General features: G+C 41.6%; 4 protein-coding genes across 7 annotated transcripts; 3 read left to right on the forward strand and 1 right to left on the reverse strand.

Moving 5' to 3' along the window:
- Nucleotides 1-2,222: 2,222 nt before the first annotated feature.
- On the reverse strand, nt 2,223-11,274 carry LOC128727408 (S-adenosylmethionine synthase). Of its 3 annotated transcripts, none has more exons than XM_053821317.1 (6): nt 11,199-11,274; nt 10,319-10,649; nt 8,739-8,816; nt 8,550-8,672; nt 6,998-7,110; nt 2,223-5,761 (listed from the first exon to the last, which is right to left on the reverse strand). In XM_053821317.1, exons 2-6 carry the CDS (start codon nt 10,431-10,433, stop codon nt 4,976-4,978), a joined length of 1,215 nt encoding a protein of 404 aa, XP_053677292.1. In that variant the 5' UTR covers nt 10,434-10,649; nt 11,199-11,274; the 3' UTR covers nt 2,223-4,975. The 3 variants fall into 3 exon arrangements, with proteins under 3 accessions (XP_053677292.1, XP_053677293.1, XP_053677294.1); XM_053821318.1 differs by lacking the exon at nt 6,998-7,110 and adding an exon at nt 8,176-8,288; XM_053821319.1 differs by lacking the exon at nt 11,199-11,274 and having other exon boundaries at nt 10,319-10,754.
- A 917-nt stretch (nt 11,275-12,191) lies between these two features.
- On the forward strand, nt 12,192-15,482 carry LOC128722937 (sodium/hydrogen exchanger 8). The gene is made up of 2 exons (XM_053816630.1): nt 12,192-14,273; nt 14,343-15,482. The coding sequence occupies exons 1-2, from the start codon at nt 12,381-12,383 to the stop codon at nt 14,523-14,525; spliced, it is 2,076 nt and encodes a 691-aa protein (XP_053672605.1). The 5' UTR covers nt 12,192-12,380; the 3' UTR covers nt 14,526-15,482.
- Nucleotides 15,483-16,397: 915 nt separating this feature from the next.
- On the forward strand, nt 16,398-18,347 carry LOC128725681 (transmembrane protein 115). The gene is made up of 4 exons (XM_053819443.1): nt 16,398-16,877; nt 16,950-17,025; nt 17,087-17,443; nt 17,507-18,347. The coding sequence occupies exons 1-4, from the start codon at nt 16,442-16,444 to the stop codon at nt 17,961-17,963; spliced, it is 1,326 nt and encodes a 441-aa protein (XP_053675418.1). The 5' UTR covers nt 16,398-16,441; the 3' UTR covers nt 17,964-18,347.
- A 478-nt stretch (nt 18,348-18,825) lies between these two features.
- Nucleotides 18,826-20,200, forward strand: LOC128725682 (chromobox protein homolog 3-like). Of its 2 annotated transcripts, none has more exons than XM_053819444.1 (2): nt 18,826-18,947; nt 19,023-20,200. In XM_053819444.1, exon 2 carries the CDS (start codon nt 19,027-19,029, stop codon nt 19,636-19,638), a length of 612 nt encoding a protein of 203 aa, XP_053675419.1. In that variant the 5' UTR covers nt 18,826-18,947; nt 19,023-19,026; the 3' UTR covers nt 19,639-20,200. The 2 variants fall into 2 exon arrangements, with proteins under 2 accessions (XP_053675419.1, XP_053675420.1); XM_053819445.1 differs by having other exon boundaries at nt 18,849-18,947; nt 19,026-20,200.
- The last annotated feature ends 4 nt before the right edge of the window (nt 20,201-20,204 follow it).

Raw genomic sequence — 20,204 nt, forward strand, 5'->3', positions numbered from 1 at the left:
CACCCCGAGAAGGAGGAGATTCGTTTATCTGCACTTTCAACACCGCTCGCTAGCTCGATCGTGGCCGCCTGCGCCTTTAGTCGTTTGTCCAGTCATTGGAGGATGCTCGTAATTAGCGCACCGGCAGGGCAAGGGAAGCAAAGCTAAAGCCTCATTAGTTCACGCAACTCATCGCCATGCTCGCCATGCTAATCATGCTCGGACGCTCGGATTCTACGAAAAGCACGGCCTAGGCTTCGAACTCCTTTCATTATCTTTGCACCGGCTTATCCGTTAGTTTTCCGGTAACGGTAGGCATGAACAAAAAAAACGCCATCAATTTCCTATCGCCACCTCACCGTGGAAAGTGGCAGCTTAGTGGTCGGGATCGCACCGACGTTTATTTACCCACGGAAACGTGAGAGTGAAAACGGCCAATCGTAGCCAGTGGAGTACCATGCAATTCCGCTTTTCCGGAGCCAGAGCCGGACTTTAGATCTGCCGGAGTGGAGTGAAGCAGCTTCTCATTTCGGTGGGTTGTGTTGGATAATTCGGTATTGAGATGGAAAATTCTCGGAAAACCATTAAAACTGATTGGGAGGAAAGAAGTTATCGGCATTGGACGAGAAACTATCCGCACATCGAAAAACTTTGCATAAACGAATTGCACCATGAACAAGGACGATAAAACATTTTCACCTTGAATAAGTCCATACATTCCTCTCTCACTGCCAACGAGCTTTCACTGGGAATAATTTACAACGTGCCGAAATGATCAGAGAAACTCCGTGCTGCATTATTGATAATATCTTATTCGCTACATTCGGATTCTAATAAGCCAATTTATAAAACGAAATAAAGGCTTTCTCTTTAGCCATAATGCTAACAGCTTAACGGGCAACGGTCAGCGAGTGCGTGTGTGTAGGCATCGATGATTAGTTTTCATTTTTAATTTGACCAGGTTTTAAGGTTTGCAAAAAATGCCCACTGTTAAACATTTTACGGCATACGAAAGAAATGAATTTAAATATTTAATTGCCATAGAAGGTAGACGATGGAATCCTCGAGGATCGTACCTTGTTTTTTAAATATCTGTATAGTTGCGTGTTTATTCCTTGGATTTTTATGTTTCCAAAATGATTGCAACCGCATAACCGAAACCTTTTCATGCAATTATTGTAAACTAACCCGGTTCAGCGGCGATTGTTTCGACGGATAACACTCTCCAATCTCAATGATTCGCCAGTTGAATCAGCAAATCGATCGCTACAAACAACCCAACCCCAGTAATGGCACCTATTTTGTAACAGATGCTTCAAATTACTCACCAACCAGCGCTACCCCCAGGCAGAACCCGCCGTAACAGAACCTTCGCAAAGCCATGATGCGATGATTACGATAAAGAGCGCTCTGGGGCACTGAACTTCTCAACTGGAGGGGGGGGGGGGGAGGGGCGAGCACCGAATCACGAAGACGATGGTAATGATTAACGCAAAATTTCAGTCTAGCACCTCTAACGCGGACGTATTCAGTCGTTTCTCATGGGACCACCGTAGGGTCTGGCTTGGGCACATGAGATGCACATGCTAATCAAATCCAGCGACTGATCTTATCGTCATGCAACATAATACCGGGGCGACCCTTCTATTGTTGCGGTAAACAGATTCACACGTTGTTCTCGCACGTTGGTTAATCTGGGCATCTAAGCTGGTGTTGTGGTTGCTTGCTTCTTTTTTTAAGTACCGCAAAGTAGACAGGGGATTAAGCGAGTTGAACTCTGCTGCTCTCGTTGGGAAGAATGGTAGGATTTATGCTGGAGATGCGCGCGTCTGCTATGTTATATTGCACACCCTGCAATCATAACAAAATGCTTCTCCATGCATCCAACCAACACTGCATTTTTGCGGACTGGCAGTGAAGACAGCATCGTAGCGGTCGAACGCGTGTAACATGCACCTCAGCTACCCTTCAAGGGCAAGGTGGCCAAACAGGAAAATGCTGCATTTGAACTTGAACTTGGTTATCAATCACTAGTGTAACTCTTGCGTGGAGAGCAACGACGATCGACCAAAGAAGGCATACGTATGTGCGTGATGTGCACTTGGCCACGTATTTCCCCGTTAGCAAAATCTGGAATTTTCTGCATTTCCTGATGTGTGCTACAGGTGTTTACGGAACCGTGCTTTCGAATGCCATCCCTTGATTATTCTTTCAATTCATGCACCGAAACCACTTGAAATAGACAGAATAAGTATATTTGAGTCATCTTTCGTAAACCAGTTTCCTCGGCTCACCGAACAAGTTAAGGAGAAATCGTAAAACTCTTATGTTGTTTTATGCTGCATCTTATTTGTTTTACACTTTTTTTGTTGGACACCGCATACTCTCACGGAGCGTGCCTCGGTACTATTTTTCTTGCATTTTGGCGTGTTGCTTTAAAGAGCTTCATTTTCAAACTGGCACCACTTAAGGTGCAAAATATAGGAGTGTATTACACTGAGACGCATCTTCAAGCTACTTGCTTCAACTGGGTCGTGTTTTCAATTGAAATGGCTCTTAAATTTTGTACCTAAGATCGTTTTGTTTCATTTAATGAAGGTATGGCATTTCTTCAGAGATATCAATCATTATTCACTATAATGCAGCGTATTCCTCTCTACCGGAACAGCTGCTTCATTATGAATCCGTCCGACTGCTCTCCATTCCACTCAAGCATTTATGTTCTATATTATAATGTGTTGAGTTTTGCACACAGCATCTACAAATAGCATATAACTGTGACCATTTGGCAGCTTTTGCCAACATACTCATTTGATGTTCCGCGTTTTTCTTCGCCTCGTGATCAATTTTTCAGTTAAACATACGTCAACAAAAGCTATACAATCATTACTTGTAAGTTTCTTGCTACCTGAACTGTGATGTTACAATGTTTTTATTCTATTTTATACCCATTTTTTCTTCTTTTTTTTCTGTACCGAGATGCACCCTTCAACTATTCAGCAGACCGGAGTATTTTCGAAAATTCTCTTTTCCACAAATAAAATCCTTTTCGTAAACACAACACAAAACGTGTGCTAGACGATGAGAAAGATAAAACTATATTAAAAAATGGACCATTTCATAGTTTCTATTTCCTATACGCGGTTGTTCGTAGTTTGGCAATGCTACACGTTGGTGCATACAGGCCTATTAAAACCATGGATCATAATTGCTTTACAGTTGCCTACATTCCTCCTATTACTACTCTTAGGTTATCGTGGATGTGTAATTTAGTTCTCAGTGCTATCAATACCAGCTCTAAATAAAGCAGCAAGCAATCTGATGATTGCATGATATTTCGTACTTTTAGAATTTAAATTTATGGATTTTAAATCCTAAAACCACAAAACAACGCCAAGGTGTTGCACTTTTCCATCTTGCATAAAAAAATGCGGCAGTTACTAGAGTGAAAATATTTGTGCAAAATGTACTGAGCGTATAGTGTATACAATTTGTAATTGTAAGCGGCGGTTCGTAAGACCATATAAATATCAGTGATCTCCGTGATATACACCTGTAGTTTAAGTCATAAGAAAAATTTTGAAAACAAAGCTTTAGATTTCCTAACCAGCGTTTATAATAGATCTGGGTGTACAAAATTATACTGAGCCAGTACCATTCCCGAAACAAGCACCTTTTTGATTCTAATCTTTTAGCATTTCATATCGACACCTATCGATAACCATTTCACTCTTAAATGCTCACAAATATAACCATTGAAAAGAAGCTGAAAGGCTGAAAGGACATCGAACGATCTTTACTTAAAAGTAAAGAATTGGATGCATCTGCCATTTCTACTATATCTCGAACCTAACTATTAAGCAATCACTCAGGTCATGAGGACCCCGTTGGTATCATAGTCCATACTTTATACAGTTTTCAAATGTGCTTTTTGCTCCATGGGTAACACCATTTCATTATATCCTCTAAGTCCTTCGATTACACTCTATTATTCGGCAAAGGTAATAAAATGTCGGTAACCATGGGGCACTTTCTCTCTCTCTCTAGGAGAGCTGCAATCTTTCTCACGCCGCACAACAAGTTTTGCAGCAGGCAGCAACCACCAGGGAAGATAACCTGGCGGTGCACTGTGATCTGAAACGGTTTCCTACTGTGGCCAACTGAACAGTCTAGCTCCGCTCGAGCACTGCGGGGTAAGTCCAATATTTTTATACAATTTTATCATTTGCTTACATTTTAATGTAATGTGTATTCTCCTTGCTTACACAATAAACTGCCTTCGTCAATCCATGATGCGCTTCTTTTGCAATAAACTTTTGTGTTCTCATCTAGCCTGAATCGTAGTGTGCGATCGCATCTTCGGCTTATACGTACGCTTCGGAACCGTACCAACAACCGTGTCATTTTTTATCAAGGGATCTTATATTAACCCACTCACGAAGGACATAATTGTCGAAAATAGTTCCCAATTTACTGAAATACGTAAGCGGGTGACAGCTAAAGACGGGCTTTAATTAGGGGCTGCAGCATTGTCTTATGCAAACAAAATTATGTTAATCAATCCATGTGTTTCTAATGGTGGTCTTCAAACGACGATTTCTTTTCAGATTCTGTATACTTGTGTAGCAAAACAAAAATAGTTCCATAATACAACTTCCAAAAAGGAGGAATTCCTTACCATTAGCGGAGAATGACTAATTTTGTAAGAAAAAAAGTAACACACTTAGTTGCACAGGAGCTGCAATCATTTCGCCAAAATAAACCGTATGAAACTTTAAATGAATGTCTATCTAACACCAAATGTGGTGCACATCATGTGAAAAATATATGATTGCAACGAAGAAAACTCTTAAATATCTAATTTAGGTTTTTTGGAAGCACTCGCCTCTTGCTCTGCGGAAGCTACCTCAGACTTCGTCGACATGCTCATACAGCATCTCGGGCGGTATGCGGCATCATCGACGGCAGTCGGCGGCTCAACCGCACTCTTACTGCATCATTCGAGAACGAGTTCCTTCGGTTCCTCCCACGGGAATCCCTGTCGTCCAAAGTGGCCGTAAGTGCTAGTGCGCTGGTAGAATGGCGTACGAAGCTTAAGATCTTTAACAATTTTTCCTGGGCGCAAATCGAAGTTATTAGAGACGATCTTTAGAAGCTCCTTCTGGCTATACTTCGACGTGCCATAATCGAATACTGTGATGGAGAGCGGCTCTGCTAAACCGATGGCGTAGGCGACCTGTACCAGGCATCGCCGACAGATTCCTGCCTTGACGAGCGATTTAGCGACCCAACGGGCGGCGTATGCAGCTGAACGATCGACTTTCGTAAAGTCTTTACCGGAGAAAGCGCCACCACCGTGAGCACCCCAGCCGCCGTATGTATCGACGATAATCTTACGTCCAGTCAGGCCAGCATCCCCCTGCGGTCCACCGATGATGAACAATCCGCAAGGGTTGATGTGCACGATCGTATTCGCATCGAAGTACTTGGCTGGAATCACCTCTTTGATAACCTTGCCCATGATTTCCTTACGCAACTCCTCCAGACCAATTTTATCCGAATGTTGCAGCGAAACGACGACTGTGTGCACGCGCTGCGGAATGCATGCTCCAGACTCGAAGGTGTACTCAGCCGTGACCTGGGTTTTAGAATCGGGACGTGCCCACCAGAAGTCTCCACTGCGACGCAGTTCCGCGATCTTTTCATTCAATCTATGGGCCAACACTACCGTCAGCGGCATACATTCCTCCGTTTCATCCGTAGCATAGCCAAACATAAGCCCCTAGACAATCACAGAAAGATAGAGAGAGAAATAAATATATTATTTCTTCAGTATGAGAGTATATCTCGCACGTCAGTAGAACTATTGACATTAACTTTCTGATCTTTTGTTATAATCTACAGCTCATATTCAAGCTATGAATCTGGATGTTTCTGTAAAACAAATTTATGACATCACACGAATCTAAAATAATTATTTATAGAACTACAGGTTATTGGCACTGACGTCAAGATTAAGAAATCTCAAACATTAACGTACGCAAGAAACAATCTTCTGCAATGATCAGTGTATATCAAAAAGCATGTTTGCGTCTTCAGACGTTAAAGAACCTCCCGGAAATATGTCAATAGTTCAAACATTCGTGCGCAATAGACTGCTTATCGCTGGTTAAAGACCCAAGCCCTCACTTTTTATTTACTGCGTTACTTATTCAATGTTACATCAATGGATCGAATAAGAGAGGGTCATCATGAATGGGGCAGGAGTGTTTTGACAGGCGAGCAAAAAGTTAAAGGGCGTTCTATTGGCTGACCTTCTTAAACCTCGAATCACATCACCATTCGCAGGCAAACATTTTGGCCAAAATAACTTATTTGATAACGTCGTCTCCGCAAGCCTTACACATTATGCCTCCAAATCAGACTCCCTCCCTTTTCCGAATCATCCGATTGTTACACATACAAAACAAGCTAATACAAATAAGTAAATATTAGTAAAATATGAAAAGAAAGTTAGTAAAAAATATTGTTATACCAAAGTACCTCTGAACAAATAATACAATGTCTAAATAGCGAAATACTGATCATTTAGTTAGATTTTCACCCAATAAAATAATGCGTTAACAGCCTAAAAAGCAAAGGATTAATTGATTAATAACAAACAAAAACAAATCAAAGCACATCAACGAATTAAATTTTTTTGACAATTTGCAACGAATTATTTTTGCAATAATTTGAATGATAAATTAAACCAGTATCAATAAGAAACGTTTCGTTCTGAAATATGCAAATTTTACAACCCAAACCAAGTATGTTCAGATCAAGTTTTAAGAAACAAATACAGAATATATTATATGCGTGCGTATTATCAATATAATTTTACTAGCTAGTGAGATAGATAAATCAGGAATAGCAGATAAATTCAAAATGATACTCTACTAAATGGACACAGCTTAAACACATCGATGTGTGTCCCAGAAAAGCTGAGATTCCTGGGATGCACACTTTATAATCTAACCTGGTCACCTGCACCGACTTCTTCCTCGGGCCTGTTAACATGCACACCGGCGGCAATGTTGGGTGATTGTTGGTCCAGTGCGAGCAACACGTTGCATGTTTTATAGTCGAAACCTTTAGATGAATGGACGATTCATCGGTAACATCCCAACAGTTGAAGACGAGGCGATCGAACAGAATCGTGGTTTATTTCGGAATATTTTATTAATATTGAGAATAGCCCCGATGAAACCCATCATGCGTATGCGTAGTATAATTTTGATCGCGCATAAACACGAGACGAAAAATCGATACATGCAAAGAAAGATAACATCGTGAGAAAATATTAATTTAAATTTCATTTTCTACTATCAGCAAGTATGTCTGATCAAATGTACATGTATATTATGTTGATATAAGACTGGTATGTCAAACTCATTTCACTGACGAGATAAATTATACTTATTCAAAGACATCGCTGAAAAAGAAATTACACGCAAAGAAAAGGGAGGGATCATCCAAATGAGAAAAAACTTTTCAACACCGCCTTAGCATATGAAAAATCTAAGGAGAAATGTCTAGAATTTTTTATGTGGTCATTGACGTCAAAATCATTATGATTCATCCATAACTAGCATAGTGTACCGTGACGTTTTTGTTCTCAGTGGCCTTGACCCCAAAGTACAGCATGTTCATCCACGTGTTCAGCGCCAGGCAACAGACACTAGGAAGAGGTGACGACCAACAAATCCGTGTAGCAGACTTCTTTAATCATTCAATGTTATCAGCGAGCTCCTTCTTATCAGATTGAACTGATTATGCAGTAGTTTCGTCTCTGGTGCTGATCAGAGTTGGGATGAAGCTAACGTGTTTTGGTATAAATGTAACTTGAGATTGTTAAGTTTCTGGCTAACGATTTCCTGTATATTCGTAATTGCTCTTCGCGATACAGAAACGAACACAATGGAAAATTTGCGGAACGAAACTGTAGAATCTTAATGATAAGATGAGTGTGAAAAATGAATAAAGACAATTTCATGCTTGGCTATATATCAATGGTTCGTGTACCGTTGAACATCGACATATTCCTTTGCGCTATTTTAAATGCAAAACGGCACAACACCCAGATTCAAACCCCAGATCACGAAAAGCTTTAAAACTTTGACCAAAGGCATAGCACGCCTTGCAGACATCTCGTACCTGATCGCCAGCACCGACGCTGTCTTCATCACGGTCTACGTGTACTCCTTGGGCAATGTTCTCCGACTGCTGTTCGATCGCTACCAGCAAATTCAGCGTACGATAATCGAATCCTACGTATATGATATGGTTATAATTATCAAGATATATTCAACGTCGAATCCTCTTCAATGTACCAAGGATCACAGAGGATTCATCTTGGTAAATTATCATAAATGTCCAAATCCAAATACAATTTGTGCAATGGACAAAAACAGATAGGAGAATCCTTTCTTTGCTCATTTAATCTTCACAAGGACAAGATAACAGTGTAGCAGGACGTGTGGGAATGTTTGGTACAAAATTCATTAACTTATCTACAAATGAAAAATTACCTTTTGATGAATCATCATAGCCAATATGCTTGACAGTTTCGCGTACAACGCGCTGATAGTCGATGACTGCCTTGGAAGTGATTTCACCACAAAGTAGAATCATGCCAGTTTTAGAAATTGTTTCTATAACAGAAAGAATTTTGATGATACCTCTAAAAAACCGATAAACGAATTTACAGCAATACTCACCACATGCCACCTTGGCATTGGGATCCTGTTCCAGATGTGCATCAAGAATAGCATCGCTAATTTGATCGCACATTTTGTCTGAAATCATATTTGACAAATAAATACATCAAAAATAATTTACATCGTTGTAAGTTCATTGGAATAAACGAAAATAAAATCTGAAGCGTAATTACGTAGTAGCGAATTATTTCATATTAACAACACGTTATCTCGCTCGCTCCACGTTCGTTCTCTTCTTCTGTACGTTTGTTTTGGGTTCAAAAATATGCACGAAGAGTACAAAAGAATCAAAAGCCATAATTAAGTAACGGACTACATGATATCACCATTAAATGAGACATCAGTAATATTAGCGTCTAAAATGAAGAAAAACGTATAAAAAATATATAAACAATTCGAAACACACCATCACGCATACATCGCACCATGGGTCATGTTCTTGTGAGCAAGCAACAACATTCAAGTGGGGGATTGGTCCACCAACCCTTCATGTTTCCAAGCTTTCACCCGACTCTCCATCACAGCAAGTGGAGTCAATGTGTACGTGACGCCAAGTCCCTGAGGCTGTTAGTGGCGAGGTGCTGATAAAACGCTAACCATACCTACGGTCGAAAAAGTGAACCGGTCCGCACGCGGGACCGTTTACAGCCGGCGCAAACCTTGTGCCGGATGGCTCTAGTGTGAGTTTGTAGACAGACCGCACTGCGTATATTCCAGCACACCGAATCGCGCGATGCCGTGCGTAATTTGATCGCCACTCCACGTGTTTTGCAGATCGGCGTTCGAGTCCGGAAACAGAACGGCTTTATTCGAAGTGAATAAGAGGCAAGCGCGTTTGTTGGACGTAATTTATCGTCGAATGATGCAACGCATGGGTAATCCCATCTTAATATGCTCGATTTTATCGGGCAGCTCTGGCGAAACAGTACGAGAAAAATCAATAATGCATGTAAAACGACCAACATCCAAACCACCCTTGGTAACCAACATTTAGCCAAGCCTCATACGATGTTTTCGCAGAACGCCTTGTTATCAGGACTCATCATTCTCGATGCAATTTCAAACAACAATCCCCATCCATCGTAGTTCGGTCGTAAGAAATGCCTCTCCTATTGAAAAATTGCGTAACAAAAAAAGATCATAACACATTGCGTAGCATGAAAACGTGCCCCAAACAAAAATCTCCACCAATGGATCTGATATACTATCATCCGTAATTTATGTCTTTGGGAATTGTTTAGATATGTTTACGCTGCAGAGGGTAGGCACAATGCTAACACCTCGTTCGTCGTCTCACGCAATTTCGGCCTAACACGACAGGCAAAAGGGCCTCGTGCGCGATGCGGTCGAACCCTCTAACGCAATCCTAACCTAAAAATAAGAACCCATCTTCGCAGCGGCGGCGCATTCGCAGACGACACATGCACCCCAGCATGCTCGCCTGCTTGGATCCCCATGCATCGCAGGCCGCTGTAGTGCGGTCACAGAAATACCCTGCATCGTTGTCGGAGGCAGTCAGCATCGTGTTTTCGGCAGCTTGCTAAACATCGTTTTAATAAACTCCATAGTCTGCGACTTACCCGGATGTCCCTCACCGACCGATTCCGATGTAAAGAGGAATGAGCATCCATCCTCCATTTCGTAGCCGCTGTGTCCGTTTGAGGAGCTTGAAGCGAATCCGTTCGTCTGAGGCATTTTGTGTTGCGGGGTTTTCCTGCTTTAGTCACAATCTATTGCACTGTAGAACACTTTTCGATCACTTTTTACCAGGCACACGTTCTTCACTGCTCACAAACACGTTGTGGTGCACTTTTCTTGAATTTTCACCTTAACGCTGGCTGCTGCTGCTGCAATACTAATCGAGAGTCTGCTGCTCTCGGGAAGTTCCGTAGGGTTCGGAAAAATCAAAAACTTTAAATGGCAGAAGGCGATATTAAAGGTCTTGAAAGGCTATTTTTAGTCGTTTTAGGAAGCAAATACTCCTAATCTTGAGCAGCCCGCGTAAAACCCGTCTTTGCTTCGCGAACTTTTGTGGAAAAGAGAAAGAACACAAACGTGCTTCTAACCAAATGCTCGAACCGCCTGTCAAAATTGACTTGCGGTGCTGTCAAATGCCACGAATAAGGTACCAGTACACCACCCCTAGAATTCAAATGCATTTGGTCGCAATTTCGCAACATTGCAATGCTTGTACAAAAATGGTTTCGTGACAGACTATAATTGTATTTTAAATTATTTGAAACATACTACTATGCAGCGTGCCCTCGTAAGACTATTGTACTTAGGAGGATCATTGATCATAACTAGGCAATCCACTACGATCGTTTGATGGCAATATAGTAAAGGTCCCTTCTCAAAATCGTAGGCACATTTAAGCAGCAACACTTTGCGAAAATTCTCTTTGATAAGGTAAAAGACATAACAATATCCTTGGTATAATACACTTCACAAGAAACCAACCGTCTGCGCCAAGATGCCGCGTTCGCGAATGAATAGGAACTTCGCACTAGAGATGCACTACTCTCGACGGTTTTACCGCTTCAACTGATTGTCCCGGTAGCAGTTGCTAGCATATTTTATAATGCTTTTTTGAAATCCTCCCAGTCATCGGCGTTGCGATGTTGATAAGGATTTTCCGAGTTCAGAGGGAAAGATTCAAAATATGTGCTCTTTCTTCCCCGTCACGATCCACCAAGCCTCTAACGTATGATGTTGTTATTCTCACTGGAAAAATGCTGCTGCGAGTTGACTTGTTATTTTTGCCCATTTGAATCGTTTCAAAAACACGATTGACCTCAGCGCCGGCCGCTCGAGGAAGTCCTATTAACTACAATACCTTTCGAGTCGACCGATGGTTGATAAGCAGTGTTTCGTTTTTGAAATAACTTGCAGCAACCACTTCCAAGCGATGATCCGTTCTTCGAACACGCGACCACGAGCGTGCCATTCATGTGCTAATGCAAATCTTTTCAAAGAACCAGAAAACGCCACGTTGTGAACATAAATACATTTGAAACAAGAATAGAATACTATTTTGTACACAACATATACCAAATGTGTTTATTTAAAAATCAAAGAAAACTTTTGTTATATTTACGAATGTTATAAGTCGAATATTTGATCAAATAAAAACTACTACAATAACGTGTTCTAAACGGCCGTCTCATGCTTATTGTTTCTCACAATATTTATTAATTCATTGCATTAAACATTATTATTACACAATTTTCAGAATAATTTTAAACAATATTGAGAAATAAATGAAAAATATAATAAACAATAATGGATGTATTTTTTATATTAAACAGTTTATCTAAATAATTCAAAGCATGCTACACCCTGTGTATTACATGGCAATGTTTATCATTGTGATTTGACATTCGGATACATTCTCGTTCATTCGTTCCCCACCAACCGCTTAGACACTCTCTCCTTCTTTACCAATCACAATATCGTGCCATTCCGTTGTGCTGCCAAGTCAATCGGTGGGTCAATCGAATCAATGCTGAAAACATTCAGTTATCGATGAAATGGATCGGCTCCTGCTAACACGATACCAATCGCGAGTGAATACGTAGTTGCAGCAAACTGCGACAAGAGTCGAACATTTATTACACGCGAACTGATCCGTATAGTTGTGCTATGACTCAAACCCTCAAGGACACCATGAAGTCGGCAGCAATTTACTTTCTCGTAATTTGTGCGTTCCTGTTCACCTCGTTCTATACTGTGACCTCTGACGTGGCCGTATCTCGACCATCCGCGGTTTTACCAGGAACAGAAAACACCGTAGTGCCCGGGAACCATGTCAACACATCCTCCACCGTTCCAGCCGGTGATACAGCGTCCGCACCGTCTGCTGCACCGATTCCAGTTCTGACGACAGACGTGAAGAACGGCACCGTGATCAACAGCGCATCCACGTTGCTGGCCACTGCAACGGCAGCAACCGTCACGGGCATCAACGGCAATAGTAGCGCCAACCACACAACAGCCGCCTCGGTTACCATGTCACCGGAGAAGAGCGCTGTGGAGCAGGAGCATTACAGCTCGATGTCAATATTTTTCGTGCTTTGCGTAATTGCCCTAGGTATATTACTAATCCACATGATGCTGCAAACAGGATTCCAGTATCTACCGGAGAGTATTGTCGTCGTGTTCTTGGGTGCCCTGATTGGGCTGATTTTGAACGTTTCCTCCGTCAAGCACATCGCCAACTGGGAACGCGAAGAAGTGTTCTCTCCTACAGCGTTTTTCCTCGTGCTGCTTCCACCGATCATTTTCGAGTCCGGCTACAACTTGCACAAGGGAAACTTCTTCCAGAACATCGGCTCGATACTGGTGTTTGCCATTATCGGCACGACCATTTCGGCATTGGTAATCGGTTCTGGGGTTTATCTCCTTGGACTAGCGGAAGTCGCTTACCGGTTAAACTTTGTTGAGTCTTTCGCGTTCGGATCGCTTATTTCAGCCGTCGATCCCGTGGCTACAGTTGCGATATTTCACGCTCTGAACGTAGATCCCGTGTTAAACATGCTGGTGTTTGGCGAATCCATCCTAAACGATGCTATTTCAATTGTCCTCACAACTACGGTGATGCCGATGGTATCCGATTCAGGCACGAACGCCGGAACCGGTGAATCAATCTTCTCCGCGCTCAACACCTTCTGCATGATGTTTTTCGCATCGGCCGGCATTGGCGTCGTGTTTGCGCTCATGAGTGCGCTACTGTTGAAACACATCGACCTGAGGAAACATCCGTCGCTCGAGTTTGGCCTGATGCTGGTATTCACCTACGCCCCGTATGTGCTAGCCGAGGGGATTCATCTATCGGGCATTATGGCGATCCTGTTTTGCGGAATCGTAATGTCACACTACACGCATTTCAACCTCTCTACGGTCACGCAAATTACGATGCAGCAGACGATGCGAACGTTGGCCTTCATTGCAGAAACGTGCGTTTTCGCCTACCTTGGGCTTGCTATCTTTTCTTTCAAGCATCGCTGCGAGCTGTCGTTTGTAATTTGGGCGATTGTGCTGTGTCTGATTGGACGGGCTTGCAACATATTCCCCCTGGCCTGGCTCGTAAACAGATTCCGCGAGCATAAGATCACCAACCGCATGGCTTTCATAATGTGGTTCTCGGGGCTACGCGGGGCCATCTCGTACGCGCTTTCGCTGCACATGCAGTTTTCTACAGAAGAATCACGGCATGTCGTCATCACAACCACGCTCATTATCGTACTGTTCACGACGCTTTTCTTCGGCGGTTCAACGATGCCACTGATGAAATACCTCCAGGGAGGTAAGAAGGTAAAGCGAACGTCTCGCACAGGCCGTGTAGGACGCAAACGGAAGGAGAAGGCGCTCTCGCTGAGTAAAACTCGCGAATGGGGCCAGGCTATTGATTCCGAGCACCTTTCCGAGCTGACTGAGGAGGAAGAAGTCAGCTTTACGCAATCAAGGATCGGAGGGTTCACTCGGTGGGATCGTAAATTCTTCACGCCTTTCTTTACGCGGCGCTTCACCCATCAGGTACGTTCGCTACGAGAAATGAAATGTAGCTAATGGGCACTGATTTGGGGTTTGTTGCTTGATTTTTAGGAGCTGCATGATTGCAAGAGCCAGATGGCGGATTTGACCAACAAATGGTACCAAGCGATTCGGATATCTCCCGATGATCCGGACGAAGAGGACGAAGACGATGCGGATGCAGATGCTGTTTCTGAGCGATCGACTACAAACATAGTGTTTCCCGGTCCCAGTAGTCGAAGTGCGAAATCCTGATCCAACGATGTCCCTGGGCAAGCAATTCGCTCCCTACCGATCGCCACATCACCAACGTCGTCAGTAACGGATCCTGCTACCGACAACAATGGAACTGATTGCCTCCCGGGTAATGATGGATTGTATGATACATCTCCGCTTCATACGGTTGATTTTCTGTAGGTTGTTGTCTTGGTGCTGAACTCGTGAGTGCTGTGAAACATTATACGGTTATACCATACGTAAAAATTACAGAAAATATTAGCTAGATACAAGTAAGAAACATTGAAAAAGGAGATGCGATCCCTTTCAAATTTTAATACATGCATACACAAATTACAGGTATGTAAATTTTATGTAATGGTGATAATTCGCTAGTCATATGTAGGGGCACCAAAATGTTATTATTTAAGAAAAAAAAATCATTTGCTGGTTTACAGGACCAAATTTTACAATGCATTCGATATATGCTTCAACTAATGTCGAATTTTAGCGCACATAGCTTGGGTTGTAACAGGTATATATTGCAGCAAAGATTTGTTAATATTACTCGAATTTCTTATTGACCACGCTGAAGGCATGCGTCGTTCATTTAAACATAAAATAATCATCAAAGAATCTTTCACACTCTATCTCTAATTATTTTGAGGGCTTTTACAAAGCAGCGTACTGGTCAAACGTTTCCTCTTCTGAAAATCTGAAGCCATGTTAAAGATTTTAGTCCAATTTTGTCTTCGCCTCTATGGTATCGTTACAATAAACTTAGCTGTTTCGCAACTGAGGCAGTAACAACCGTGTTATGAGGTATTTCTCTCCAGCGTGTAATTATTCGAGCGGCGCTTTGCAAGCATTAATTGTACCTTGCTATTAAGATAAGATAAGGCTACAGGCCACGTCGTGCACCATAACACAACACCGCCCAATAGCTGCAACCGTAGGTAATTCCATGTTTACCCCCAAAGCATGTTATGAATTTTGAACTCGCAATGCATTCGTATTTAGCTACTTTATTGCAAAAGTATAGTTTTTGAAGTATTTTCTTTCAATTTATGTGTAATCATTCGTTTTAATTGTGTTTATACTTACAGAATTAAATATTATTCTAAATTAATATTGTCTGATTCAAATAACATAAAACGAATAAAAAAAAAGGAAATTGAAACAGTATCAAAAACAAGTTAAACAGTATCAAGAAAGTAAACTAAATTGCCCGTTAACAAATTGTAAGTGGTTGTAAAATTATAAATAAAGATCCTTAATTAACTTGCACCAGTGGTTCTACATGAGTGCCTGGGGTTCTCTGAGTTTAGCTCATTTCTAGCGTAGAAAATTAAATATGGTTATAAAAAAAATTTAATTTTGCTTGCCGACTCTCACTCTATAGTATTCTGCCTCAATTTAAAATTTATATTAAAGTTTTTGCAGAATTTCAAGCGAAAGTTACTTGAAATTGTTTCATGGGCAATATTTTTGCAATTACGTGCTATAATATCCATAACGAATCTGACATTCAACAATTCAACTTGACGCTGCAAACCTTAAATATGGAACTAGAACTCATAAACGAACACTCACACCACCGATACTCTATCTATTTTGACAATGTAGCAAAACAACAAAACGATCAAAAACTTACTTGTACGTACTACGAATTTATCAAACAATTTTGACTGAACAATAATATAACGTATTCATTAATGCATACTGTTTTCAGTTTTGTGTGTTCTACGCATCGTTTGTATGACAACCATTTCGATACATCGGATTTTTTCAGCCCGCTGTTACTACTGTTGCCGTTGCCTCCGTCGCTGCTGACACGGCATAAATGTAAGGATCCCGCGGGCGCATTCTGTGGTGCAAAGGAAGTAAAGCCTGCGTAAGCACCAAGGCAGAAGGATTGCGTAAAAGAGCGCATTAGTAACCGCCATAGCCTGACCATGGCTAGCAATAACGCGGTTTACATCCGGCAGCAGATGTCCGCTCTGCTGGGCAGCACATCAACGTCGATCAAGTTCATCTGCATAGCGACCTTGATCGGGTACATGATTTCATTCTCTGAGCGAATATCCGTGCTGCTGTGTGTTACCCCTGGTTACCTTATGCCACCAACGTTCTGGTTGTGGACAATTTTCACCTACTTCTTTATCGAGCAGCACTTCTGGGAGGTACTGGTTGATTTAGTAACGGTTGGTCTATGTGGCAAGTTAATCGAACCGTCCTGGGGCCAGATGGAAATGTTACACTACTTCGCCATCACCAATACTGGGGTGGCTATTCTGACAAGTTTCTACTACCTTTTCTATTCAATGATAACCAAAGATGCTGAAATTTTATTCAACGTGCGGATTTATGGGCTAGCTGGAATGAATGCAGGTATGACTACAGCGACTTCGGGTATGATCTCGTGCTGTTAACTCATTTGATCTTCTACGTTTACTATTGTAGCAATAAGCGTAGCCGTTACACAGATAATGCCAGATCATTTGATAGCCAGGACACCAATCGGTAAATTCTCCAACAGGTATGTACGGGAAATCTTACGTTATACTCTGGTATGATATTAACTGGACAAATCTTTGCAGGAATGTACCACTAACGGTTGTAATTGCGTCAATTATACTATGGGCTTGTGGACTACTCGACGGAACCTACCCGGCAATGTTTGCTTCTGGATTGTACGTTTCCTGGGTGTATCTTCGATTCTACCAGCGACACTCGAATGGCACTCGTGGTGACAGCGCGGAAAATTTTCGTTTTGCAAGCTTCTTCCCGAACGTGCTGCAACCGTTTATTGCGATCATCGCAAATCCTGTGTACCTGGGCTGTTTGCGAATAGGATTAGTGAAACGGCTAAGCCCACCGCAGTCCCATTCGTCATCGCTACAATCAGTTAGCGTACAATTACCTGGAGTAGATCCACACGACATGGAACGACGGAGGTAATGCGATGTGTGCGAAATCAACCGTGGGAATCATTCTAATGATAGTTGATTTTTTTACAGACAAATCGCACTTAAGGCACTTAGCGAAAGGCTGTCTAAAACGACCGATTCTAGTCGTCAGAATACTGTTCCCAAATCATTCCCCCAAACTACTGGAAAACATCTTCATCACGGTCATGGCCACAGTCACGGCCACGGACATCATCATCATCATCACCACCAACAGCACGGGGGATTACCGTTTCAAGGTACATTTCCCATGACAATGGACCGCCCTGCAATTCCCTTGCCTCCGCCTCCGTCGATGGTTGCACCGAGCGTTGTAACGGCGTTGCCAGCAAATCCTTTGCCGAATACTACTAGTCCGTCGTCATCAGTTATAGTGGATGGAACCTCTGTATCGACTACTACGACACTACCTTCATCCTCCTCCCTTTCATCGAACCTGATCAACTTTGACCAAATTGCCAGTGGTAGCAGTAGCGTCCCCGGTGGACCAGCTTCGCCCGCCGTTTAAGCAGAGTCAACTCTCCTACGGTCTCTAGAACGATAACAAGCCTTTGGCATAGCTTTAAGCGTTGTTTTGTTTCTTGTATTGTTTAATTTTTTCGCGCACTGTCTTCGTATTATGGTTTAAAAATCTTTTTGCCCAGTGGAACAGCTGTTCAGAGGTGGTCAGAGACCTATCTTTTTCATGTGAATAGGTTTGGTCTGTTGACTCGAAACTTCGTAGATTTAATTTGGTACAATTTTGGTTGGAATTGATTGATATCAGACGCGAAATTATTTAAAAATTCAAGGCAACGATACACAGTCAAGAATAAGCATGCGCGTTTCCTTTTCACTTGTTTCTACAGTTTTCATGCTTGGTTAAGATTATTCGAAAATAATATGGACAAGATCAGCGACAAAGGTAGAAGCGTTAATAGATGATATTACTACATTTTTCGGTTAATTACTGATTTCTGTGAACATATTTGGAACAGAAAAACGAAATAAAAACATAAATTAATCTAACGGTTATTTCGTTACTCCGTTACTACAATTGAATCTTGAATCTCCATAAGTGTTGCCAGTTGAGAGTGTTCTAACCAATGCAATAAACAAATTTGGGTGGAAAGAGGACATATCTGTCAGTCTTGTCAAGCTTGCAGCATTGTAATAGCTAAAACAGTTAAAATTTTGTGTAAATGTGCTTAAACCTCTAACTTACTCTTACAATAACTACTAGCCAGCATAATCGCTCTCACAGGAAGTACAAGCTGTACTACTAAGTGCAAAATTCCTACTTCATTAACAAAGATTAGCGCGCTAAAACCGGGAAACTAGACAGATTCGGCTGTCATTGCACATTAGCAAAATAGAACAACAAGAAGAAGAAACAGCGCGTCGCTGTGAAGTCGTGAAGCTAAAAAATTTGCCGCTTAAAGATATTGTTGTTCTCTTAACTATTGACTTGTTTTACCACTCGATTGCTCAACGTTATATACGGCATTGACAGGTAATATATCCTAATTCTCTAGAATCTATTACATCAAATAAATTGCTCATGGTCATATCAATGGGATATACGCAGAAGAATGGGACGCACGAAGTCTACAAATGACAACGGTAGCAGTGGTAATCATAGTGATACGGACGAAGAATTTGTTGTAGAGGAGGTCGTGGATCGACGCGAGAGAAAAGGGAGGGTGGAGTATTTGTTAAAGTGGAAGGGCTATGATTCCAGCAGCAATTCATGGGAACCACGCGAGAATCTCGACTGTCCGGAACTGATCAAAGCATTCGAGCAAGCTCGTACTGAGGGCAAGAAGGAGTCTGGAAAAAAACGCACTTCCAAGAAAAAGAAGGCCAGTGGAGACTCGGATGACAACGATGGGTCCGATGACGAAGGACGCGATGATAATTTGTCAGTAAAATCAAGCAAATCTAAAACAAACGACGAGGTGTCCGATGTAAAGATGTCGGATATTGACGCGGCAGATGACCAAAATGGATTCGAGAAAGGTTATATTCCAGAAAAGATACTCGGAGCCACAGAAGCGGACAATGAACTTCTTTTCCTGATCCAGTGGAAGGACAAGGACAAGGCACAGCTGGTGAAATCAAAAGTTGCCAGAGTGCACTGTCCTCAGCTCGTGATAGACTTTTACGAGGAACGTCTAATTTGGCAAGCAGCAGAACAGAGCTGAATAATTCACTAAGCGTGGCTTAATGAGCCTATATCTATATACATGTTTTTTCTTCAATTTATCATGATTGATTACTATGTTTAATACTTCTTTTTTTACGTATAATAGATAAAACATTTTCCCACGCAATTGTATTGTAAAACTCAATAAATGTAGCAATTGCCTTGATGCTGTCGGCGTTAATTTGTTCACAAGCGGAAGATGATTTCCAAGAACAGTAAAGCTATATTACACAACATTTATTTGTCTGTTTCATTTTAGACTTCGATCAGTAGTGGTTACATTAAAATTCAACCGATACATGCTCGCTTAATGCTAAACATTCAATTACGTGAGGGAAAAGAATTAACTAGGTATTACCGTTTAATGAAAGGTCCTTTTGAGTTTATTTTGTTAGACACAGGTAACTTCGCATATAGTAACAAATTGTTATTGTGGCAATCGAATGGATTTTATCAATTGATTATGTGTCAGTGAAAAAAAAACAGAAGATGGAATACATGCGATCCTAGACAGTAAAATCGTAACGAACCATTTTTGTAACGGAAAAGAAATAAAAATATGAT

This window comes from Anopheles nili, chromosome 3, assembly GCF_943737925.1.
Source record: "Anopheles nili chromosome 3, idAnoNiliSN_F5_01, whole genome shotgun sequence".
In the NCBI taxonomy this organism is placed as follows: domain Eukaryota; kingdom Metazoa; phylum Arthropoda; class Insecta; order Diptera; family Culicidae; genus Anopheles; species Anopheles nili.